The sequence below is a fragment of the Nyctereutes procyonoides genome, unplaced genomic scaffold (assembly GCF_905146905.1).
Source record: "Nyctereutes procyonoides isolate TBG_1078 unplaced genomic scaffold, NYPRO_anot_genome, whole genome shotgun sequence".
Lineage (NCBI taxonomy): Eukaryota > Metazoa > Chordata > Mammalia > Carnivora > Canidae > Nyctereutes > Nyctereutes procyonoides.
The window spans coordinates 82,311,966-82,339,016 of record NW_026575146.1 but is presented as its reverse complement, the minus strand read 5'-3'; the positions used below and the strand labels follow the sequence as shown (position 1 = coordinate 82,339,016).

Below are 27,051 nucleotides of genomic sequence, written 5' to 3'. Positions count from 1 at the left end.
AGGCCCTGGACTGAAGGTGGCGCCAAACTGCTGAGCCACTCGGGCTGCCCCAGCTGTTCCCTTTTTAATTTCCCTTTCTTTAGTATAAATTTTTTGGTGCTGAGGATCTCTGGGTGGCTCAACAGTTTAGCGCCCACCTTCGGCCCAGGATGTGATCCTGGAGTCCTGGGATCAAGTCCCACATCAGGCTCCCTGCATGGAGCCTGCTTCTCCCTCTGCCTGTGTCTCTGCCTCTCTCTCATGAATAAATAAAATCTTTAAAAACATTAAAAAATAATTCTTTTGGTATTGTATAATGAGTTATGGCTAAAGTCATTATGATTTTTTTTTTAAGAGAGAGAGCATGTGTGTTGGGGTATGGAGGGAGGGATAGAGAGAAAGGGAGAGAGAAATCCAAAGCAGTCTTCACCCTCAGCAAGGACCTGGAAACAGGGCTTGATCTCATGACCCTGAGATCATGACCTGAGCCAAAATCAAGAGTAAGACACTCAACTAACTGAGCCACCCAGGCACTCCTTATGATCACTTCTAAATGTTATGGAGACAAGGCACCTTAGCTCACTCCCAATTAATTTTTTTTCAAGATTTTATTATTTATTCATGAGAGACACAGAGAGAAAGGCAGAGACATAGGCAGAGAGAGAATCAGGCTCCCTATGGGGAGCCTGATGCGGGACTTGATCCTAAGACCCGGGATCATGCCCTGAACTGAAGGCAGATGCTCAACTACTGAGCCACCCAGGTGCCCCTAATCATTTCATTTAAAGAATTCCCATCCAATGTAAATATCATGGTGGTGTGTACCATTTGAATTATGACTACAAGCTTTTCCATATTCATCATTTTTAAACATCCAGCAAGATATAGGCTATAGGTCAAAGCTATTATTCCCTGTCCCCTTTACTATACTCATAGAGTTTTTCTGCAATTAGAACTCTCTAATGCAAGGAAGCATTAGACTAGTATGACTTTTGGATTTCAAATATGGCATTATTGTGGCTAGATGCAATCACATATTTATTACATTTGTTTGGTATTACATTACAGTATGGGCTGGGGCTAAAAGCCTTTGTACATGCATTATAATTGGATTTTTAGTTTTCATATTTGCAGAGTTTCTCTCTAGCATGAATGCTCTGGTTGGAACCATCACCATATCACTAATATTCATAATTGTTTTCCTTCAGAGTAAATTATCTCATGCTATGAAAGTTCTGAGTTATTTGGTAGTATCTACCAAAACTGACCAAACATACATATGCTCTAGGACCCAGCAATTCCACTCCTAATATATACACAAGAGAAATGAATGTATGTACACCAAAAGACAAATGTTAACAGAAGCATTATTTATTATGACCATAAGCTGTAAACAATTAAAAAGTCCATCAAGAGTAGATTGGATAAATTGTAATTTAATCATATGATGGAATTCTATATAGAATAGAAATAAATGAACTTCTGCTGCATGCACTAATGATGAGTTTTACAGACATAATGAATGAACAAGCCATATATAAAAGAATACATGATGTATAATCCAATTTATATAAAGGTTCATAATACGCAAAACCTAATTTATAATGTTAGACATCAGAACTGTGGAAAATTTTAAGGAGGTAACAATTAATTTTTCTTTCATATTTGCGATGAGAAATACAGTTCACACTTCTTTTAAAACACTTCTGCTCAGTGTGGTTCACAGACCACTGCCTGTTGGTCAACTGTTTATTACTGGGTCACAAATAGTAGGTAAACTTGTGGAATAAAACTGTAAATGGTTGAATATTATTACACTTGCAAGCTACATCATGTACAAGGCTTATTATGACTTTAAAAGCTTTTACCAAAAAAGTCATATCCTTTACTGAATTCCCATAGTTTCTACCTTGTGAGTTTTTTGATGTACAATGAGGTTTGACTTACAACTGAAGAACTTTCCACATTCTTTACATTCATACGGTTTCTCTCCTGTGTGAGTTTTCTGGTGGCGAATGAGATTTGACTTCCTACTAAAGGCTTTCCCACACTGAGGACATCCGTTGGATTTCTCTCCAGTATGTATTCTCTGATGAACAGTGAGGATTGCCTTCTGGCGGAAGGACTTCCCACATTCATTACAAATATAGGGTTTTTCCCCTGTATGAATTCTTTGATGGAGAGTGAGGGTTGTCTTTTGGCAGAAGGACTTCCCACATTCACTGCAAATATAGGGTTTCTCTCCTGTGTGAGTTCTCTGATGTACAGTGAGGGTTGTCTTCTGGATAAATGCCTTCCCACATTCATTACACTGATATGGTTTCTCTCCTGTGTGAGTTCTCTGATGATCAATGAGGTATGACTTCTTTCTAAAAGCACTTCCACATTGAGTACATTCATAGGCTTTCTCCCCTGTATGTGTTTTGTGATGTCTAGTGAGAGTTGCCTTCTGCCGGAAGGATTTCCCACAATCTATACAGATGTAGGGCTTCCCTTCTATATGTGTTTTCTCATGAAGAGTGAGGGCTGTCTTTTGACGGAAAGCTTTCCCACATTGATTACAAACATAAGGTTTCTCACCTGTGTGAATTCGTTGATGTTCAATGAGATATGACTTCCGTCTAAAGCTATTCCCACAGTAAGGACACTGAAAGGGTTTTTCTTCTGTTTGAGATCTTTGATGCATGATAAAAATAGACTTCCTGCAGAGGAACTTCCCATATTTGCTGTATGCATGGGGTTTCTTCTCAATAAAAGTTTGTGAGTGGGCATTGAGATTTGACTTTTCAATTAAGGCTATTCCATCTTTATTGTATTCAAACGGTTTTTCTCCTCTGTGAGCTCTAGTATGTGTAAATAACATTCCTTTCATAAGGAAGGATTTTTCACATTCATTATCATCTAATGATTGCTCAGAAGTTGGAACCTTCTGATGCTGAATAAGCTCTTGTTTACTACTCAGACTCCTTTCTGTTTGTTTATAGAGGTTCACTGTAGAATGAATTTTCTCATTCTTAGTATTGATGAATGATTTCTCCCATCCATTACTTTCACCACCAAATTTGTCTCTTACAGGGCTTATATTTCTACTGACTAATTCTGAAATATTTTTTAAAACCTTTCCATCAGACTTATATTCTCGTAGTGTTGTTTTTGAAATAATACGGTTCTTGCCTACAGTAAATGTTTTTCCAAAAATATTACTTCTTTCCTTAATTAGTCTTTTGTGGTTGATGAATATGACTGATCTAGAGTGCCTGTCTTGATATTCTTTGAACTTCACTAAAACATCTTCAGTTTTCCCATCTTCTTCTAGAAAAGAATAACAACACTGTAAGTTTTCACATAAATGTTATGAATTGGGTGTATATACAAACAACAAACAACCCATTGTGCAACTGTCTGCCTACTATTATGGTCTACACAAAGGCCAAATAAACTACCTCTGGGTAGGAAAAATTCATATGACATAAACACAAATCCTGCTACATAGTTAAAATGAGGAAAAATTGGGATAAGAAAACAACACTCATATCTTTGGCATATTGTAAATATAAGCTACATTGAGCAAGTATAAAACACAAGGACAAGTAAACAGAAGTCAAAGGATGATGAAAGTGGGATTGTTCTGGGAATGGGCAGATTCAGAAATAACAGAGTGAGTGAGCCTATTAAGGGTTACTAACCAGTAAGCAAGGAAAATGTTCAAGTAGAAATGAAAGCCTAAGTATTATTCTCTCATGACTAAATATGTGTTATAAAATATTTCTATTTGTTTCTTCCTCACTTGGTTGTAACCCATCCATGGCAAATGAACCTTCTCAAGCACTCATTTCCTAGTGTTGAGAGAAACACTGTTTATAGCCTAGGGCCTAACACACAACTTATTTTCTCTGGAAAGGGAAGACTTTGGGAAACCTATTTCCATTAGGAATTGTAAAATAAACCAGAGAACAAAGCATACATGAAACATGAATATAATCACTGTTGTATTCTGACCGCTACCATCAATTTGTTCTTCCAGAGATGGTCAATAACTAAATTCTCCTGACCCTCAATTCTAACTTTTCCTCCTTTTTTTAAAAAAAGATTTTATTTATTTGAGAAAGAGAGAAAAAAATGTAAACACAAGCAGGGGGAGAGGGAGAGGGAGAGGGAGAAGCTGACTTCCCACTGAGCAGGGAGCCTAACATGGGGCTTGATCCCAGGACCTGAGATCATGACCTAAGCCAAAGGCAGCTACCTAACCAACTGAGCCACTAAGGCACCCTACTTTTCCTCCTTTCATTTGCTGAATTAATTTTTCAGCTTTCAGAAAGGATGGATTTAAGTTTTCTTCCAAATGCAGTAACATACCTTAACTCTGCTATTCCCTATGGTGGATGTGAAGGAGTGGATTCTTCAACTGTATGCTTACAGCACTGATTGACCCTAATTATTATTTTTTAAAAAAAATCTTGGCTATGTCTACCACCCATGTCTAGTAGGACAATTTTAAATATGGATTCATCTTACCCTTGACATGTGTCTTATTTACAATAGCCCTTAACTGGTAACTGCCAGTTATCCATCAAAAGTTAAATGGTAATATTGTGTCATATGTGTATACAATGTAATACCAGTCATCAATTATAAAGAAAAAATCTGATACACAATGAAAACAGATGAATCTCATTTTTCAGAGTAAAAGCTTTATGCAAAAGAATATATATTATACAATTCCATGTATGTTCAGTTCTAGAAAACAATAAAATTAATCTGTATCAGTAACTAGAGTTACATCATCTTCCTAAGAACTTCAACCACTTTTAAGGACTTATCCAAAAGCCTTCATACATTATTCTATTATTATTTCTATCATTTAATGTCTATTTTGTCTGAAATTAGATTATAATGATAGTCTGGACCATTCATTTCAAAAACTCTTTCAACCACCTCCTATTTTAACATGAATATTATATGTAAAATTCTCAATTTGATAATATTGCCTTCCCAAATAAAACTTATGCTCTTGGATGTCAACATTTTATTGACTATCTTCTGAGTATATGTTAACATGTGGTTATTTGAGATAAAGGGATGTGATCTTGGAATTTATATTTAAAATAACTTTTTAAAAAATATTTTATTTATTTATTCATGAGAGACACAGAGAGAGAAGTAGAGACATAGGCAGAGGGAGTCCCTGCAGGGAGCCTGCAATGGAACTTGATCCCAGGACCCTGGGATCACAACCTCAGCCAAAGGCAGATGCTTAGCCACTGAGCCACCCAGGTGTCCTGTATTTAAAATAACTTATCATTAAATTATTTCCCAATGGATGAAAAAGATGTCTTCCTTGCAGGATATCAAAGATAGGTAACTATTGAATGTGTAGCTTCTGTTGCAAGCTACAATAAGGAAAAGTAAAAGAGAGAACCTTATTTGGGGGCCCTGTTAATAAGATGGGGAAAAATGTTTGATCATACCAGAGGACATGGGGGCAGCCTGGGTGGCTCAGCGGTTTAGCGCCACCTTCAGCCCAGGGCATGATCCTGGAGACCCGGGATCGAGTCCCACGTCGGGCTCTCTGCATGGAGCCTGCTCCTCTCTCTGCCTGTGTCTCTGCCTCTCTCTCTGTCTCTCATGAATAAATAAATAAAATCTTAAAAAAATACCAGAGGATGTGTCTGTTTACAATTTACAGACATAAATAGAGTATGAACGCAGCAAAAAAGGAACTGACATGATCTGGAGTAGTCAAGAAACATTTCACAGAGGAAGTAAAACTTGATCTTTTAACTAAATAATATGTAGGTATTGTATAGCAGAGAATATAACCTTGCCCAAATAGGCATCTGACATTTGCCTTTGGCTTCTGTGAGGTAATCTCTAAGCCCTTGGAATATGTATTTGTTTGCCTGGGAGGATTTGGCCAGCCAGAAAGTCACAATGTAATTAATTTAGGGTGAGGTCTTTGGGCCACAGCAACAGTGCAATTTAGGGTGGGGGCTTTGGGTCATACAATATCAGCTTTACCTCTTGAGGGGCTGAAAACTAAGATTGGCTACATGTATGGTTGGTTAATCATGCCTATGTCATAGAGCCCCAATATAAACTCTAGACAATGGGCTCACGTGATGCTTCCCTGATTGGCAGTATTCTGTATGTACTGTCATACCAGCAAGGTAATGCTGTCCATGATTTTACAGAGAGAAGTCTACTAGAAGCTTCATGTTTGGTACTTTTCTAGACTCTGCCCTTTGTGCTTGGCTGATTCTAATCTGTATTTTTCTTCTATAATAAACCATAACTGAGTAGTATAGTTTTTAGTAATTTCCATGAGTTCTTATAGCATATTATTGATACTAGCAGTAGTCGTGGGGACCCTCAAACTTACAATTGGTGTCAGAAGTGAGGGTGGTCTTGTGTATACTACTGTACACAAGCCAACTTGTAGTTGGCTAACTTTGCAAGTATCTATATGGGAATGTATTAACAATTATATAATGAAAGGTCCAGTTGTGAGGAATAAAATCAATTGTATGGAGTACATCTGGGAGATCACAACAAAGAGAGATGAGTAAGAATTCTCAGTCACAGAGAGAAATAAATTTGGAATGATCAGATGGGATACTTTTCTGTCAGCCCTTAAAGGGATTTAAATTTCACATAATAAGTGGTATCTTTTTGGTATATTGACAACATAAGCTGAAATAACTAAGTAAAATCATGGCAAATTCAAATAGTAATTAGAGCAGTTACTACAATAATATGCTCTTATTTTGGAAGAGGTCAGTAGCAAATGGGGATATGAGAGGATGTAAAGATATTTCACAAAGTGAAATAACACAAATTGTGGAGATATTATTAAGTATAGTAGAGATGATGGAATCAACCTGATACTAAAAGGGGCTGACTATGGGGAAAAATGGAAATAAAAATAAGTAAGGATAAGGTAAAGACAATGACTATTATTTCTGACAAATCAATGTATCAAAAGGATGAGACAATGAGACAACTGGTTGTTGTATTGCTATAGGCAGATCAAAATATACACAATTGGGAGAAGTGGGCTGAAAATGTCTACTTGAAAGCCATTCACATAAAACAAGAAAATCGCAACTTGAGAATGGATCAAATTATAATAGCTTATAGGACTTTTTTTTTCTTAAATTTTTTTTTAATTTTTTTTAATTTTTTATTTATTTATTTATGACAGTCACAGAGAGAGAGAGAGAGAGAGAGAGAGAGAGGCAGAGACACAGGCAGAGGGAGAAGCAGGCTCCATGCACCGGGAGCCCGACGTGGGATTCGATCCCAGGTCTCCAGGATCGCGCCCCGGGCCAAAGACAGGCGCCAAACCACTGCGCCACCCAGGGATCCCGGACTTTTTTTTTTCTTGTAAGAGAGAGAGAGCACACAGATATGCAAGCAGTGGTGATGGGGGTGGTCTAGAGGAGAGGGCGAGAGAATCTCAACCAGACTTTGCACTGAGTGCAGAGCCTGACACAAGGCTTGACTCCATGACCGGAGACCAAAACCTGAGTGACCTGTGTTGAAAACAAGAGTCAGATGCTTAACCTACTGCACCACCCAGGTGCCCCAACTTATAGGACTTTTATTTTTTTTATTTTTTTTTAAATTTTTATTTATTTATGATAGGCACACAGTGAGAGAGAGGCAGAGACACAGGCAGAGGGAGAAGCAGGCTCCATGCACCGGGAGCCCCACGTGGGATTCAATCCCGGGTCTCCAGGATCGCGCCCTGGGCCAAAGGCAGGCGCTAAACCGCTGCGCCACCCAGGGATCCCTATAGGACTTTTATAAAGACAAGATCTGAGGTTGAAGAAAGAGCCTTAAAGGATACCAACAAGAGACCACTGAAATAAAATCCATTTATCCAATATTTATTTTCCTAAGCAATAAAGAAGGAGGGAGAAAAAACAATGAAGATATGAAAAGACACTCAGGGAAATAGGATTAAAATGAGTTAGTGTTTTTTACCCAAATCAAGGTGGGTAGGTATCAGGAATCTGAGCACTATGATATGGAACACAGAGACTTATTGGAAAGAAATTTATTGAAAAATGATACTAAAATTATCACTTAGGTCCAAGGCGTATGGATTTTGATGAAACCTGATGGCAGGTGTCATGGTGAGAAGAGGATATGAGTCTAACTGAAAGAAACAGTTAAGACTTGCACAGGGAAAGAAAGGAAAGAAAATGAAAACTAAGATGAAGGTAAATACTAGACAATGATTTCTCTATTTTTTGGATAGATTAAAGAATCTATTTAGAATAGATTTAGTCGCCTATAAATAGACTAAAAAAAGAAGAAAAGTAGATGACTAAAATGTTAAAGACACACAAAAAAAGAAGAAAGGCCTAAACCAGCAAAGTGTGATTCATGGACCTTAGTACATGAAATCCTTTTGTGGGGTCAGGGAGGGGGAGAGGTAGTTCACAAAATCAAAGCTATTTTTGTTAATAACAACACTCAATTTGTCTTTTTAAGGTATTTCATTTCTACTTATGGCATTTTAATTTATGAAGGTGACTAACTGATGATGTAGGCTAATGCCATTAAAAGATTTTCATTGGGGCAACTGGGTGGCTCAGTGGTGGAGCATCTGTCTTTGGCTCACATCGTGATCCCAGAATCCTGGGATCGAGTCCCACATCAGGCTCCCCGTGGGGAGCTTGCTTCTCCCTCTCCTTATGTCTCTGCCTTTCTGTGCTCTCATGAATAAATAAAATCTTTAAAAAAAGGTTTTCATTTCCTTTTTAGGCCACATGTAGGAGCAGCAGGCTCGGTCAGGAGGCAGAAAGAAAAGAGGGGAAGGCCTAGGCCAGAGCCTTTTTTGGGACTTGCTTGCATGGGAAAGGCAAGGCATGGAAGGGAAAACAGTTTAGGATTGGCTTTTTTGAACAGTGTTGGAGGCTATGGGTTTTAGGGTGGTCTTTAGTTTTATGGTACCTGGCCCTAGGTGATTGAGGGCACAGGAAGTGTTGGTTTGGTGTGTGAGACCTAAGTAAAGGAGGTAGTTGAAGGTGGACTTGGGATTGGTTGTTTTTTTTTGTTATTTTTTTATTTTTATTTTTTATTATTCATGATAGTCACAGAGAGAGAGAGAGAGAGAGAGGCAGAGACATAGGCAGAGGGAGAAGCAGGCTCCATGCACCGGGAGCCCGACGTGGGATTCGATCCCGGGTCTCCAGGATCGTGCCCTGGGCCAAAGGCAGGTGCCAAACCGCTGCGCCACCCAGGGATCCCGGATTGGTTGGTTTTTATATGAAATGTGGGCTTACCAATAAACTGGTTACTGTCTCTACAAATTAGCTAGCTCTGGGAAGAGCAATCTCTCTCCAGCTAGCAAGGCCATCCAAAGTTTTCAAAACATCATAAAAATATAGAATATAAAAAATATGATTAATACAGTGAGCAAAATGCTGGCACATCAGCATAAATGAAAGCACCGGCACCAATCTATAATAGTAATCACTACATTTCTAATCCATAAGAAAAAAGGTTTCATGTAAGACTGTTTTTGATAGAGCAGGAAAAAAGTCATTAATTTTATTAGATCTTCACCCTTCACCCATATTTTCAATATTCTGTGTGATAATTAAAGACACATGCATAAGGGATTTCTGTTGAATACCAGAGTATAATGTTTTTTGTGAGAAAAAGTGCTGGTATAATTATTTGAGTTGAGAACTGAATACAGGACCCTCCACCCCCTCCTGCTCTATCCACAAATAGAATGTTCCTGTGAACCCTTTCATAAGCTGAAATGGCATACAGTAAAGAAGCAATTACCATTAATTTATACAGAAAAAATTTTGAGCCTTCACAGATCCAGAAAATAACCTCTCTTCAGCTTTTCTGACACATATTGCGAAGGGATGTGCAAAATAAATTGAGATAAAGCACAGATGCTCAAAGCTATGGCAGATGCTTAGATGCTTAGATGCTTAGTGTAGTTCCAGGGAAAGAGCTTGGCAGTGCCTCTACAGCTTGCACCAAACAAACACTAAGGGCTATTTTTGCTCTTCACCTTGTTTTGTAAAAGCAAACGTCCTCTTTGGATTTCTTTTGGTTAGTAAAAACAACTAATGGAAGTCTTTAGTAAAAACAAAGTAGCATAACATAAACTTTCCAAAAGCAGAGGAAATTTATTTTTTGCGGAACAGCATTTTTACTTGAGAGTATAATTGATTATTATTCAGATGTGGGTTATCTGGTAGACATTTTCTTGAACAATGTGAGCATGTTAATTTAAGGAAAGTATCTGCTAATATTTGTAACCAATGATAAAATTCAAGCTTTCGAGTAAAGATCATTACGTCGGAAAGCTTGTATTTGTACTGTGAGCTTGTTATCTCCTCAATACTTATCCTTTTCTGAGGATATTTCGGATGATATTAACAAATGTGGGCTTTGGTGTTTTTTTTTTTAAATTCATATTGTATATGGGAATATGCCAAAATTTAGAAGATGTTAGATGTCAATAAACTGTTACTTTCTAAATGATTAATACAAAATATTACCCAAAACATGCATGGGTAAAATAGCCATTTAAATAGACCATTGGATTTTATGTAACAGTGTATAAAAGATCATGGTTTTCAGATTCTATATTGCAACTAACTGTTCAGGAACGACCAATTGTTATATTAGGTGTAGTATTAGTGAAGAATATCTATGACAATCTAAAAAGATTTTTAAAATACTTCTCATTCGGGCAGCCCGAGTGGCTCAGTGGTTTAGTGCCGGCTTCAGCCCAGGGTGTGATGCTGGAGACCCGGGATGGAGTCCCATGTCAGGCTCCCTATATGGAGCTTGCTTCTCCCTCTGCCTGTGTCTCTGCCTCTCTCTCTCTGATGAATAAATAAATAAAATCTTTTTTTTAAGGTTTTTTTTTAATTTTTTTAAATTTATTTATGATAGTCACAGAGAGAGAGAGAGAGAGGCAGAGACACAGGCAGAGGGAGAAGCAGGCTCCATGCACCGGGAGCCCGATGTGGGATTCGATCCCGGGTCTCCAGGATCGCGCCCTGGGCCAAAGGCAGGCGCCAAACCACTGCGCCACCCAGGGATCCCAATAAATAAAATCTTAAAAAAAATAAAATACTTCTCATTCAAACTACATATAAAGCATGAAGGAAGGTTTTCTTTATATATTTAAATTCAAACAACATTTTGCAACAAACAGAATATAGAATCAGATGTGAAAATCAGCTATTTATTAATCAAGACATTAAATAAATTTCAATTATGTAACAATTCCACTTTTTTCACTATTGTTTTTCTTTGGGGAAATAGTTATTTTTTGTAAAAATATGATTTTATGTCAACATGTGATAAATTTATTATTTTTATATTGTTTTAAAATGAATTAATAAGTGAGTAGTAAACATTTTAAAACTTCTAATAGGGTACACATACACTTATGCACAAAGTTCTCTTACTCCTTAAGAGTTTTAAGAATATTAAGAAGTCCCAAAATTAAAAAGTTTGAAAAATTGGACATCCAGATTCTGATAATGGCAAAGAAATTAGTATCAAAACAACCTTCCAGCTGATAACAATGATAAACTATGGCCAACTTGTTTGTAAGCACTAAAGAGTGATCAAAAGCAAGCAGAAACTGAAGTGGATATAACATTTGAAAATAAAGAAACCACACTACATAAGATCTGTATTTATCCAGGTTTTCCATTGTGGGCCCTAGTAATTTGTGCAGCATACAGGGGAAAGATCTCTGGGAGAAAGCAGGAGCCATTCTGTGCAGAAAAATCTGAGATCAAGTGCAAGACTACTAGAGCAAACTGAGGAAAAAGTCTAAGAATGGAAAAGTCATGGAAGAAAAACCCCAAAGTTAGTGTAAACCCCTCCTCAAAACCTTGGCTGGTTAACTGCATCTGTAGGGCAAAGACTGCAAGAGGCAAAAAGGGAAAAAAAAAAAGCTGGAGCACTGAAAGAATTGATTAAAGATTTCAGGACCTGTTTAGCTCTGGAAAAAATAGTTTTTTTTTTTTAAGATTTTATTTATTTATTAGAGATACAGAGAGAGAGAGGCAGAGACACAGGCAGAGGGAGAAGAAGCAGGCTCCATGCAGGGAGCCCGACATGGGACTCCATCCCGGGTCTCCAGGATCCCGTCCTGGACCAAAGGTAGCGCTAAACCGCCGAGCCACCCGGGCTGCCCAAGGAAAAACAGTCTTAGTATCAGTCCTGTGCCATGTCAGAGGAACCTAGTAAGAGGAACCTTTGGTCTTTCTACTTAAACTCCAGAATGACCAAATATAGGAGAAAAGGCTATATCCCAAGACTAAGAGAAACACCATAAAACTAAAGGCAAAATTGAAACAAACAGAAATCACCTAAAAAAACATAAAACCAATATTAAAAAGGATTCAACATGAGCCACCAGTAACTTAATTTCCTTCTAGGTAAAAACTCAGTAATCTTCAGAGGAAGATAAAGAATCCAGCATCCTGACAACATATTATCTACAAGGTTTTTCTGAGAAGAAACAGGAAAATGTGACCAATAAAGAAGATTTTAAAAAAGTAAACAGAATCAGGCTGATATATGTCCTCTATGTTGAAATTACAAGGTAAGGAATTTAAAATAATTATGATAAATATGTTTACAAAATCTACAAGAAAAGATGGAAGTACGGGTGAAGAGAGAGAAATCAGGAGAGATGAGGAAATGCAAACTTTAAAAGCTTTGTATCTTAAATGCAATACTCATTGGATGGGTTTAACAGCATAGGAACATAAGAAAATAAAGAATCAGTATTCTGGTAGTCTGGTTAATAGAAATTACCACCACCACCCCCGTCAAAATTAAACTCCTTAATAAACTCTACAGAGAATAGGTTAAAATGATTTAAAATATAATTGAGAATAACGAAGAAAACCAATTGTAGAAATACTGGCCAACATTTTTTGAAATTTGCTCTGAAACAAGAACTGTGAATGTACTAATTTACTTATTACTTCTAACAGTTCTTTTTAGATTCCTTAGGATTTATTAGGTACACAATCATGTCATCTACAAATGAAGATGATTCCTTTTTTTAAAAAAGAAAAGATAGTTCCCTTTCTAATTGGTAGCCTTTTAGTTTCTTTTTCTTGCCTTATTGTATTGACTTGTGTGTAGTACAATGTTTAATAGAAGTGGTGATAGTGGGCATCCTTTCTGGTTTTGATCTTAGAGAAAAAGCATTCAGGCTTTCTACCTTGAGTGTGATGGTGGCTATAAGTTTTCAAAGATATCCTTAATGGAGCTGAGGAAATTTCCTTTGATTGCTAATCTGTTCTAAGGCTTTATAATAGGAATTGAATTTAATTATTGTCCCATGTCTATTGAGATACTTCTATGGTTTTTCTCCTTAATTTTTTTCTAGTTACTTTGACACCTTAGATCCTTGATTTTATACCCATTTTCACATTTATATGGAAAATTACATAGGTGGATTTTTTAAAGGATTTATTTATTTTGGGAAGAGAGAGAGAATATGACAGAGAGAGGGTATATGGGGCAGGGAGAGAGAGAATCTCAAGCAGACTCCACCTTGATCACAGAACCTGATGGGGGCTCAGTCTCACAACCCTGAGATCATGACCTGAGTCAAAAACAAGAGTTGGATACAAATGACTGTGCCACCCAGGCACCCTTGATTTTGGAATATCAAATCATCTTTGCTTTCCTGGGATAAACTCTTTTTTTTTTTTAAGATTTATTTATTCATGAGAGACACAGAGAGAGAGAGGCAGAGACATAGGCAGAGGGGAAGCAGGCTTCTCACAGGGAGCCCGATGTGGGACTCGATCCCAGATCCCAGGATCATGACCTGGGCTGAAGGCAGATGCTCAACCACTGAGCCACCCAGGCACCCCAGGGATAAACACTTTTTAGTCATGAGGTTTTATCCTTTTAAAATATTGCTAGATTCTGTTTTATATTATTTTATTATAGGTTCTTTTTCCTAGCTTCACGAAGGATGTTAGTGTGTAGTTTTTTATTTTTATAGTGCCTTTGGTTGTAGATAATGCTGGCCTTATAAAATGAGTTGGGAAGTGTTCTCTCCTACTCTATTTGTTGACATAAAATTGTTTATTCCCTAATTGTCCTTCTAATGTCTGTAGGACATGTAGTGATATAGCCTCTTTAATTTTTAATATTGGTAATTTGTGTCTTCTATTTTTTATTAGTATATATAGCTATGGTTTATTAATTTTATCAATTATTTTAATGAATCAGCTTTTGGCTTCATTCATTTTCTCTATTGTTCTTCAATTATGTATTTCATTAATTTCTGCTTTAGTCTTTATTTTTTCCTTTTACTAACTTAAAAAAAGCTTTTCTTTTAAGTTCATTTATTTAGTAAATAATTTAACTTAATCTCTTTAACTTAATGTCCCCCATCCAACATGGGGTTGTACTCATGACCCCGAGATCAAGAGGTGCATGCTCTTCTGACTGAGCCAGCCAGGCACCCCTCCTTTTAGTAGTGTTTGAGTTTAATTTATTTATCTTTTTCTAGTTACTTAGGGTGACAGTTTAGATCCCTGATTTAATAGAATAAAAATAAAAAATGCTGCTTTAGTTGCATCCTATACATTCTGATATATTGTTTTAATTATCATGCAGTTCAAAATATCTATAAATTGACTTTAGGATTTCTTCTCTGATTCCTGTTACTTGGAAATGTGATGATTAATTTCTTAATGTTTGGGAAATTTAGAGTTCTGTTTTTAATTTTTAAAAGATTTTATTTATTCATGAGAGACACACACACACACACAAAGAGAGAGAGAGAGAGAGAGAGAGGCAGAGACACAGGCAGAGGGAAAAGCAGGCTCCATGCAGGGAGCCTGACATGGGACTCGATCCCAGAACTCCAGGATCATGCCTTGAGTGGAAGGCAGATGCTTAACCACTGACCCACCCACGGGCCCCCGAGATATGTTTTTTAAAAATTGAAGTATAGTTGACACACAATGTTACATTAGTTTTACATAGAGATATTTTTTATTGAATTATGGTTGACCCTCGAACAATGTGGATTTGGGGCACTAACCCCCCACAGAGTTGAAAATCCATAAATTACATTTGACTCCCCCCCCAAACGTAACTGCCAATAGCTTACTGTTGACCAGAAGACTTAGGAATAACAGTCAGCACATATTTTGTATGTTAAATGTATTACGTACTGTATTCTTAGAATAAAGTAAGCTAAAGAAAATCTTATTTAAAAAATCATAAGGAGGGGATGGCTCAGTGGTTTAGCACCTGCGTTCGGCCCAGGGCGTGATCCTGGAGTCCCGGGATCGAGTCCCACATCAGGTTCCCTGCATGGAGCCTGCTTCTCCCTCTGCCTGTGTCTCTGCCTCTCTCTCTCTCTCTCTGTGTCTCTCATGAATAAATAAAATCTTTAAAAAAATCCTAAGAAAATATGTTTACAGTACTGTACTGGATATATATATATATATATATATATATATATATATACAGGTATAAGTGGACCTGCACTATTCAACTTACATTTTTCAAGGCTCAAATGTAATTCTGTTGTGGTCAGAGTCCACTATGATTCTAGTTTTTTTTCAATTTGTTGATACTTGTTTTATGACCTAGCATATAAGGTATATCTTGGTGAATGTTCCATGTAAAATATTCTATGATCAACTAGATACAAATGATTGATAGTGTTTTCAAACATTCCATAACCTTATTGTTTTCTTTATTCTCTCAATTACTGAGTGAGGGGTGTTTATATCTCAGGCTATAATTATAATGCTCCTTTCAGGTCTATCAGTTTTGTTTCATGTATTTCATGCATTCTCAATGGGGGTTTCTCCCAAGGATGCAAAACTTATTCTGGAGAAATGAAAAAAAGTTTCTCAGATGTTACAGTAGTTTGTGGCCCTCTAAATGGCAAAAGAATATAAATTATGGTATTAAAATTTATTGGGGGGAAATTAGAAAAAATATCTAAAAAGACTCCTTAGGGGAGTGATAATGATAAAAAGCTGAGAAACAATGATGTATTTTAAAGCTGTTAGGATTTTTATGACTTCTGATGAAGAGTCTCTCTTTACCACTGTACTGAAATATACTTGGGTGTATAGCCACTCCCATTTTCTTATGCTTAGTGTTTGCGTGTGTCATAGAATCTGATTCCATTTTTGAGATCTTACTGCTGACAACTTCCTAGTCCTGCCCCTATTTTTTCCCACCTGGGCAAGCCAATAAGAGAGCTTGTATGCTCATTCTCTTGGTGCTGGCAGGAAGTTTAAACTGCAATCACTGGCCCACATGTAGAACCCTCACCTGACCTACCTCCCAACCACAATAAACAAGAAAGCCAGACACTCCCCCTTGCACTCACAAGCCATTTTAGGACCAGCCTGGGATGGGGATCCCTGGGTGGCGCAGCGGTTTGGTGCCTGCCTTTGGCCCAGGGTGTGGTCCTGGAGACCCGGGATTGAATCCCACGTCGGGCTCCCGGTGCATGGAGCCTGCTTCTCCCTCTGCCTATGTCTCTGCCTTGTCTCTGCCTCTCTCTCTCTGTGTGACTATCATAAATAAATTAAAAAAAAAAGAAAAGGACCAGCCTGGGAAACTTCCTTGCTCTCCCAGAAAGCCTCATTATGTCAAATTTTAGTCTTGACATCTGAAATCAAATTTTGGATAAGGAGGGTAGGGTGTTAATCTCATCCCTCCATTGGGCAACTACCAGACAGTATAATATATTTTTTTCATCTTTTTATGTTTCACTCTCCTGTGTCTTTATATTTAATAGTTTTTATACACATCACATAGTTAGGGCTTCTTTTTCATTTCAGATATTAAATAATTGTCTTTAGAGGTTTCATTTGGTTATTTATATCTTTGCTATCTTGCCTCATTATGTTCATTTTTGCTTTACATCCTTTATGATATTGAGATAATTTATGACTCTTAGAATCATTGTCTTCAAATTCTATCACCTCTACTTTTTTAGGGCTGATTTTATTGACTTAGTTTTTTTTTTTGTTTGTTTTAATTGACTGATTTCTCCCTATTTATTGGTCATATTTTCCTTTGTCTTCAGATGTTTAATAGCTTTTGGTTGGATATCAGACATTATCAGTTTAATGCTGTTGAGTTTAAGACATGGCTGTATTTTCACAAACAGTATTGACCTTTTTCCTGGCTTTCTGTGGCAGCCAGAAGAGTTGCCCATAGGACCTTACCTAAGGAAAGAACTTGCCATTCATGTGCAAGAAGTGTAGTTACCTGACAGCCTGCAATTGTTTGCATCTTCAGGATACTCTTCAGATGATGAATCAAACTAGAATTTCCCCCAGGAAGTTCCCATCCAAAGACTGGACACTAAGGGGGTACTAGAGGCTGGCTATTTCTCTCCATGGAGGATTCTTCAACAGTCTTTGCTTCGGAGTAGCTAGGTTGGTTGAGACTTTGTCAGGTTTGCCCAATGGTCTGAGACTCTCCCTGCCCAAAATTGTTAGCCTCTCCCTTTTTCCATCCACAGGTACCAGATCTGTGTCATGATCTAATGGCTTTCTATGTTTAATCTTACTTTCTTCTCCTTTAGCTCTCAGATGTACCTCTAAGAAATCTATTACACTCCTAACTATCTCAGCATCTCCATCCTACAGGACCCAACAGACACATAGAAATTATATTTGGGTTGGTTTAATCCTTTTGATGCTTTTATTTAAGTTATTTTATGGCAAATCTTGCAAAGTCTTTAACCTATGGCTAATCCAGTCCTATTTACTAGGTGTAGCCTTTCTAGGATGTCTATCTGCCATCCTATTTATCAACAAGTTCTCCCCATTCTGGCTAGAGAGAAATAAAATGATTCTTTGTGCAACAGGCTATGGAAATTGTTCATCTTACAACACCATGGTAGTTGTATTTTCCTTAGAACATGTCTTTGTCTAGTCTCACAGGGTTTCACCTATGTAAGTGCAGGCTTATATTTAGCCAAAGACTCAAGGATAACCTCTTCCAGATTTGGGGAACTCTTTCTCCACAGCTCACTTCTTTTGGGAAGTATGTCCTCGAAATTTTAGCAACCTCAATCTCCTTGAATGCCAACATCAGTCCCCTCAAGTCAGTAAAATTGCCAGGTTCTTTTTGGATTCCTTTCTCTGTACTGTAGTCTGGAAGTTGCCTTCAGATGAAAGCCTGGAATGAAGTAGGGCTCATCTTATTTCTTTATCTTTTCTCAGGAATCCAGGCCTGTGCTCCCTGTTGTTCAACATCTGAAAATAGTTTTGTCCAGTTTTCTCGTTTCCTGTAGGAGTATAATTCCAGACTCTGTTACTTTCTCAGGGCTGGAAGTAGTAGTCTTGATTTATAAAAATGCAGGCCCAGATAGCCTTAAATGTTCATCAAACATTTAAAGAAGTGGTAATACCAATATTACACAAATCCTATAAGAAAATAGATAAAGAGGAAACACCCTGTTTGATACCGCTGACACAATTCTGATACAAAAACTTTTCAAGGACATTACAAGAAAACTACAGGCCACTATCCTTGGTAAAATCATGCATAAAAACTTAAAACTAAAAACTTAGCAAACCAATTTTAGTAATCTAGAAGAAGGATTTTACATCTTGTCCAACTGGGGTTCATCCCACGAGTCCAAATTTGGTTTAAAATTCAAATTAATTTATGTCATACATATAGTAATAGATTAAAGAAGAAACATCATATGATCATCTCAATGCAGAAAAAGCATGTTAAAATCAACATTCATAGTTAAAACAATCAGAAAACTAGGAAAAGAATTTTTAAAATTTAATAAAGAGCACTTAAGAAAGGCCTATGTTAATATTAGGCTCAATAATGAAATATTAAATATCTTCCTTCTAAATTTAGTGAACTGATAAGAACGTTCACTCTATCCACTTCTATTCAACATTGTACTGTAGATCCTAGTCAGTACAACAGAGTAAGAACAGGGTAGGAAAAAGAAATGAAAGCAGTAACATATACAAATGTAGAAGTGAGATATCTTTTTTCTAGAAGGCATGTTTTGTATACAAAAAACTAAAGGAATATACCAAAACAAACAAGAGACAACAGCAACAACAATAAAACTTAATAGTAGAAAACAATACAATAAGTTATGCAAAATCAATGTATAAGAATCAATTGTGGGTACATACATTAACAACAAACTGGAAAAAAATTTTAAATATCCTATTAAAATGTTAAAAGATTAGGCATAATGAAATATGTATAAAACCTCTATACTAAAAATAATAAACCATTACTGATAGGAAGTAGAGAAGCTAACTAAAATAGAAAGATATAGTGATGATCTGGAAGACTCAATATTGCTAAGATGTTATTTCTCACCAATAAAAATCCCAGCTCATTTGTTTAAAGAAATGAAGAAGTTGATTCTAAAACGTATCTGAAAAAGAAAATGACCCAGAATAGCCAAAACAATTTTTAAAAGAAGAAAGAAGACTGTGACTTTAAGACTTATTAGAAAATTCCAATAATCAAAGAATCAAAGACTAGAATGGCAATGGGACTTAAAACATAGCAAAGGAAAGAACAGTCTAAAAATTTTGATAAGATCACCAAGCAATTTAATTCAATGTAACAAGTGATGGGAGGAATTGACATCCATAAGGAAGAAAGACCTTCAGCCCTTCACATCATAAAGCAAACTTAATGTGAGATGGTCTGCAGAATTAATAAAAATAGCAAAATATGGGATCTCTGGGTGGCGCAGCAGTTTGGCGCCTGCCTTTGGCCCAGGGCGCGATCCTGGAGACCAGGGATCGAATCCCACGTCGGGCTCCCGGTGCATGGAGCCTGCTTCTCCCTCTGCCTCTCTCTCTCTCTCTCTCTCTCTCTATGTGACTATCATAAATAATAAATAAAAATTAAAAAAAATAGCAAAATACTCATGACATTTTTAGAAGAAAATATAGAAAACTATCATTACAACCTAGTATAAGGCAAATATTTGAGAGGTCAAATAAGTAATTATAAAGGAAAATAATGATAAACTGGATTTCGTCAGAGTTAAAAATTTGTGCTTATTGAAAGACACTACTAAAATAAATAGGCAAGCTGAGGAAAAGACAGACCTGAGGAAATATTCAGAATACCTATATCAAACAGAAGACTTCTATCCAGAATATGTAAAGAATTCCTACTACTTGAGGAAAAAATATAGTACCCAATAAAAATGGGCAGAACATTTGAATAGGCACCTTGAAGAAGCACTTGAAAAAGTTCTCAACATCATCAATCATAAGAGATATCTAAATTAAAGCTGCAAAGATATACTACCATGCCCTTCGGTATGACCAAAATGAAAATATTGATAACATCAAATTCAGAAGAGAATGTGGGACAATCAAAACTCTGGTAAAGGGCAGCCCCGGTGGCGCAGCGGTTTAGCGCCGCCTGCAGCCCGGGGCGTGATCCTGGAGACCCGGGATCGAGTCCCATGTCGGGCTCTCTGTGTGGTGCCTGCTTCTCCCTCTGCCTGTGTCTCTGCCTCTCTCTCTCTGTCTCTATGAATAAATAAAATAAAAAATCTTAAAAAAAAAAAACTGGGATCCCTGGGTGGCGCAGCGGTTTGGCGCCTGCCTTTGGCCCAGGGCGCGATCCTGGAGACCCGGGATCGAATCCCACATTGGGCTCCCGGTGCATGGAGCCTGCTTCTCCCTCTGCCTGTGTCTCTGCCTCTCTCTCTCTCTCTCTCTGTGACTTTCATAAATAAATAAAAATTAAAAAAAAAAAACTCTGGTAAAGGTTTAAAATGGTACAGTAACTTTTAAAAACTGACAATTTCTAAAAAAGGAAATATAGACCTGCCTAATACCACCTGCTAGGTGTTTACTGAGGAGAAATACAAACATATGTCCAGGGCAGCCCAGGTGGCTCAGCGGTTTAGCGCCGCCTTCAGCCCAGGGCCTGATCCTGGAGACCTGGGATTGAGTCCCATGTTGGGCTCCCTACATGGAGCCTGCTTCTCCCTCTGCCTGTGTCTCTGCCTCTCTCTCTCTCTCTCTGTCTCTTATGAGTAAATAAATAAAATCTTAAAAAAAAAAACATACGTCCACAGAAAGATGTTTACAGGAATGTTCACAATAGGTTTATTCATAACGGCCCCAAATTAGAACATTTCAAATGTCTGTGAACTGGAGATGTACAAACAATCTGGCATATTCATACAACCAATGCTATTCTGTAATTAAAATAAACTACTTGTGTATGCAAAAAAATATATTTGACATATTGAGTTAAAGTGGATATGAAAAAGGTCTGGAATAGACAAAACTAATATATGCTGGTATTAATCACACATGTGATTGTCCTAGTGGGAGGGACTGACTTAGAAGAGGCCTAAAGGAACTTAATGGGTTAATGGAAATGTGCTTTATATTGGGTGTGATATACATGGGTTTTTGCTTCTGTCAGAATTCAAAGGACTTCAAACTTAAGATCTCCACGTACATTGAGGCACCTGGGTTGCTCAGTGGTTGAACATCTATCTGGATGGTGGTGATAGTTGCACAATGTAAATGTACTTGATGACACTGAGCTATATGCTTGAAAATGGTTAAGATAATAAGTTTTATCTGATGTGTATTTTACCACAATTTAAAAAAGAGCCCTCAAAAACAATCAAAGGTGTCTACCTGAGTCCACTGGATTTTATCTGTACAGACTCACCAAGGTAGCTTTGACTTGGAAAAATTCTTTCTGTTGTCCATAGTTCTTCTCCTTGTTCCAACTTGCGGATCATATCAGGCTTAGTCATGTGAAACCCTGGTAATAAAAAATGAGACTTGATCTAAGCTGCTTGGGCTTCAAAACTATTGAAGGAAGAGAAAGATATTGCTCCAAGGCAACAGACAAGGTATACATTAACATCTTACCAAGTTAATATTTTGCATTAGGCAAGTGAGGACATAATCACATTAGCTGCTAACAGAAAGGGATTCATCACCTTTGATCTCTAAAATTCAAAGCTCCAAATGCTTTAGAAATTCTTGAAAGGAGATGTATGACGCTGAAAGATTCAAGGAAGTGTCCTTACCAACAGAGATTAGGTGGCAATAGTTTTCCAGCATGACATCCCTGTAGAGGGCCTTCTGTGCAGGATCCAGTTGCTGCCACTCCTCCTGGGTGAAGTCCACAGTCACATCCTTGAATGACACTGATCCCTGTAAGGGCATACTCTAGTTCATCCTAAAGTGATTGGAACTAGTAAGAACTAGATATTGGAGACCATATTCAGTGGTCAGACTTGCAGAAGATTCTCTCTGATAATACATTTTATATTTACTTACTAGCTCATGCTAAAAATATATAAGATCATACTATTTGCCTTAAATATAACTGGTTGCCTGGTGGACCAAAATGAATAAAACCCTTTGTTGTGAGAAATTACCGATTGAGAGGCATACATATAAATACATATACCTAACAGATATTACAGAGGCAATGACAGAAATATGTACAAGGGAAAGTGCTACAAAGTGAAGAAAATTTTAATTTTGTATCCCAAGCTTCACTGAGGACATCAAAATTTTGTACTCAAAATGAATGTTTTGTACAGGGCATCAGCTTTTAAAATTCATGGGGATAAGAAAATTAGTTAATAAACTTGAGGAAACCATAAAAGATACAGTATGTTAGGCAAGTCTCTGAGAAGAAAAATGCATATGGAGGTAGGCAGTGGGCATGTTTATTGAATAATACTAGATATTTTCCTATAGAGCAGTGGTTTTAAAAATGTACCGAGAACACTCTCCACATCTTTATATTTATGTCATTAGCATTAATGGCAATCCATAGAGTTAACAATCTGCTCTTGAATGCAATGTTAGTATTTTCTTCCCTTTCAATATACTGTCTTGTACATTCCATTCTAATGCATACTCCACTTTGCTTGGTCAGCTGCTTTATGGAATATAAAGAAATGTTAAAAAGCACATGTTATTTGATAAAATTTATACTTCAGAGGCAATTCTGAAGACTAGAGAAGGCTTGAATAGATAAATAACCATTGTTAGAGATGTTTCCTAGATTAAGGTGGTATTAGTGATCTAGACAGGGGAGAACTGGTTAGTACATAATGGGTTGCAACCAAATTGGTCATAAATTGGTTGTAGAGTGGAAAAAAGATGTGTGGCTCTTGGGTTACCTGCATAGGCAACTGGGATGTGCTGAGACTAGAAAATGGAAATGGAAAACAGGAGAAAGAATAAGCTGGACCAAAGGAGGAAATGAAGTAAACCTTAAAAATGTACTTTAAGTGTCTATGGGACATTCAGGTGGCTGTGACTTTTGGGGATTGGATATATGGTTCTGACACTCTGAATAGAAGTCTAGGATGGAGAAAGGTATTTGAGAGTCACTAGAATTAGATCAGTATAACCTTTAGAGTGAATCTGTGCATAAAGAAAAAGAGACCATGAAGAGAAGAGAACCACTTGGCATCTGGGGGAAAACCAATACTTTGAAGATGGGTAGATGAAGAAGAATTTTCTGAAAGACATGAAAACAGGAAAAAGTACTATGTCTGATTCAAAGTAGGATGTTTCCAGAATGGACTAGTATATGCATTTCATTCTGCTGTATCTACATATAAAAAATTAGAAGAAACTAAAAAGATAAGAATAAATCTGTAACAGGATTGAAATACTGGAAAGGTTTTCATGAGCTGACCACCATTTTTAAGAACTGGATAAAATGGATAGGAAGATCACAGAGGGAAAATACAAAATCTCAGTTTTCTGTACACGCTTACAAGCAGATCTCTACCTTGGAAACCTCCCAAAACAAGACATCTTACCACAAACTAATAATGTGATTTACCAACTCTACCTCCTGTTCTATCATTGCAAAACCTAGGGAAGTGGAGATGATCAAAGTTTTTCCATGTCTGCTCCTTGACTCCCCCAACTTAGATCTCAAATCAGTGTCTAGGCAAGATAGATTCATTAAAGATGAATAGATTCATTAAACTAATATATTCTCTTTTAAATCAAAATAACACATTTCTGTTCCAGCAGTACTTGTGTGAGAAAACTAAGAAAGGAGATGATGAATAATATACCGAGTCAAAATATAAACACTGTCTACAATTAGAAGGTACACATGGGGAAGTCTTATGTTTATCTGGTTGGAATAAGAAAATCTGGGAACAGGGCTGCAACTAGGTAGGACACGTGAGGAATGTAGGGTGCAAAATTTGGGGATGCACAACACTGAAAGTACTCCTTACATTTTGCACTTAGGCCACTTGCTTGCCCCACTGGAGATCAGTTTCATGGAAGCAAATGCCAACATCTAGGAAATTTAAGAATAGGGAAGCAAATGTTTACATCACCTGAAAACAACTTATTTCAGAAAGAGAGGAAATATCATCTCACCTGAGGCATGGCTTTGAGATTTGCAAGAGATGAACCTTCTCTTTTGAGCCTTTCTTTTGGAAAAGGGAAGAATCCTGAGAAAGCAGAGATGGGAGGATAGAAAGAGCCATGTGAAATCATATTTGACTTAGATCTCCCAGAATAATTCAGTTAACTCTGCATCAATTTTCACTGTTTCAGTACTTGCCCACTATGTGCACCCACATGTATCCAAGGTGGAGATTAGTGGGAAAAAAGGACAAATCCTGCTCCCTCACCACCAGAAACCTAGTCTCTTTGTGTTATAATGAATCTGGGCAATCTGTTGTTGCTGGAGAGAGGGAACATTGTGCTTTTCTCTCTGCAGCTCTACCTTCCATCTCGCATGGAAAACAGGTTTATCATATATTTCCAAATAGTTCTTCATGGACTTTCTACCAATTTACACTATTAGCATCAGTACATGGGAATACCTCCCCACACCCTGATGAATGCAGTTGACAAACATTTTTAATCCCTATCAGATATATATTGTAGTTCTAGTTTACACATTTCTTTTTTTTTAAAGATTTATTTATTTATCCATGATAGACACACAGAGAGAGAAAGAGAGAGAGAGAGAGAGAGAGAGAGAGAGAGAGAGAGAGAGAGAGGCAGAGACACAGGCAGAGGAAGAAGCAGGCTCCATGCCGGGAGCCCGACACGGGACTCAATCCCGGGACTCCAGGATCACACCCCGGCCAAAGGCAGGCGCTAAATCACTGAGCCACCCAGGGATCCCCTACACATTTCTTATTATGAGAGAATAAGCTCCTTTTATGTCTTTTCTATGATGGCATCTTAGTATAGTATGTCTATTTTTCTCATATGTTTTAATTTCCTAATTGCTTGATATTATCTTCCTTTTTTTGTTTAGTAAACTAACCCCTTTTTAAAAATTGCAAATAATTTTTCTTAGTTGCTCATATGACTATTAAAGTGTTTTTACCAGGATGCCTGGGTGGCTCAGCAGTTGAGTGTCTGTCTTCAGCTCAGGGAGTGATCCTGGGGCTCGGGATCTAGTCTGGCATCTGGCTCCTTGCAGGGAGCCTGCTTCTCCCTCTGCCTATGTCTCTGCCTTTCTCTCTGTGTGTTTCTCATGAATAAATAAATAAAATCTTTAAAAAGTGTTTTTACCTTGTGAAGGTTTTTTCCTTGTACATTTTCTTGTTTAACAATAGTGTATATTAAATAACCTATATTTTTTCAATTGGTGTGAAATGCCATCTCTATATCACATATCCCTACATGCTTGAGAATATCTGAACTTTAATTTCTTCTACTTAATCTTTGATTAATCTGTATCAACTAATATGCACAGTTATTGAAAATTAACTTGTTATTAATTTACTAAGTTAATTTAAAGATTAGCTATTGAACAACACTTTTTAGTTGTACAGTTATGGAACTAGAAAAGAAATTGATCATTCCACTCTGTAGGCTTCCTGGGAAGAAGAGGATATTGTGCTAAATGAAGTCTAAAGTACTGACTGCTACAGTGATATTTTAATTAGCAAACTATTTTAACTACTAAAATGAGACTGGCCTTGTGGTTAAAAGTATACTAAATACTTTTTTATTATCTTGGAGTGCCTGAAGAAGCTATTGACCATGCCACTAACTTCATCCAGAAGTAGGAAAACTCACTCATATATCAGTGTTGAAAGTGCTAGTTATGGGCAAAAATTGTTTACTGCTTGCTATTCATGGAACACTATTAATTTCTAATGAATCTTACCATCTAGGAAATGAAATCTTACCTCTTCCTTTCTAATACTATACTTCTATTTGCTAAATTGCTATTGAGGTACAATTTTGGAGGCAGGCTTAATGACGGCTCTTCAGATAATCAAATCTTCAATGCCCAACTAGACAGTGATCATGCAGTTTCTCAATCACAAAACCATTACAAATAGTAACAGTAGGTTATAAACACATGCATAATTACATTCAATCAAACTTTTCAGAAAACCACCGTCTCACAGTATCCATATGTCATTTACAACCTCAGACAGCACATTACAAAATTCCAGGCAAAGGCACAAAATCACTTTCGCTTCTCCATAGTCGTCTACAGTGTCTAGCAGGACTCACACCTAGTCCGAAATTAGACACAGGAGGAGGAAACCCCAAGCAGCAACACAACTCCGTCCACTTTTCACACACAATCGGTCGCAACATCTCAGAGTAGTAGGTACCCAAAACGCAGCAGGTCGGGCACCGGAGGCCGCCTCAATTCGGTACACACACACACACACACACACACACACACACACACACACACACCGCTCGCTGTATGAGGCCGCGCTCCCCGTCAACTTCCCTCCCCCCCGCCCCTCCGCGCGGAGCTCGCTTCAGGTCAAACTCGATTGTCACCCTCAGGGTCACGCCCACGGACCACGCCCGAGGCCCCGCTAGCACAGATCCGAGGGTCTGGTTACCGTGGGCTCGGCTCCGGTTCCCTCCTCAGAATTACCAGGTCCGGCTTGAACTCCTGTTTCCTCCCTGGCCTCCCCACCGGGACCCGCTCCCCAGTCTGCCCTCTCGGCGGGAGCCCCGGGTTCCCGCCTCCTCGGAGCCCCTAAGACCTACCAACCTCTCCCCCGGCCAAGGATCAGCC

At 37.6% G+C, this 27,051-nt stretch overlaps 1 protein-coding gene across 6 annotated transcripts; it reads right to left on the bottom strand.

The window, feature by feature from the left end:
• Positions 1–790: 790 nt before the first annotated feature.
• Positions 791–27,051, bottom strand: ZNF382 (zinc finger protein 382). 6 transcript variants are annotated; one of them, XM_055310678.1, is made up of 5 exons: positions 27,024–27,051; positions 24,414–24,487; positions 22,073–22,224; positions 21,706–21,801; positions 791–3,291 (listed from the first exon to the last, which is right to left on the bottom strand). In XM_055310678.1, exons 3-5 carry the CDS (start codon positions 22,209–22,211, stop codon positions 1,865–1,867), a joined length of 1,662 nt encoding a protein of 553 aa, XP_055166653.1. In that variant the 5' UTR covers positions 22,212–22,224; positions 24,414–24,487; positions 27,024–27,051; the 3' UTR covers positions 791–1,864. The 6 variants fall into 6 exon arrangements, with proteins under 6 accessions (XP_055166653.1, XP_055166656.1, XP_055166652.1 ...); XM_055310681.1 differs by having other exon boundaries at positions 22,073–22,199; positions 27,024–27,045; XM_055310677.1 differs by lacking the exon at positions 27,024–27,051 and adding an exon at positions 26,873–27,011.

Bases quoted from the DNA above. Each gene is read 5' to 3' on its own strand.
- ZNF382 (XM_055310678.1), bottom strand. From the start codon at position 22,211: ATGCCCTTACAGGGATCAGTGTCATTCAAGGATGTGACTGTGGACTTC. The intron at 21,802-22,072 runs GTAAGGACACTT...TTTTATTACCAG, and splicing joins TTGCCACCTAATCTCTGTTG to GGTTTCACATGACTAAGCCT. The intron at 3,292-21,705 runs GTGAGTCTGTAC...ATTCTTTTCTAG, and splicing joins TCCAAGTCAAAGCTACCTTG to AAGAAGATGGGAAAACTGAA.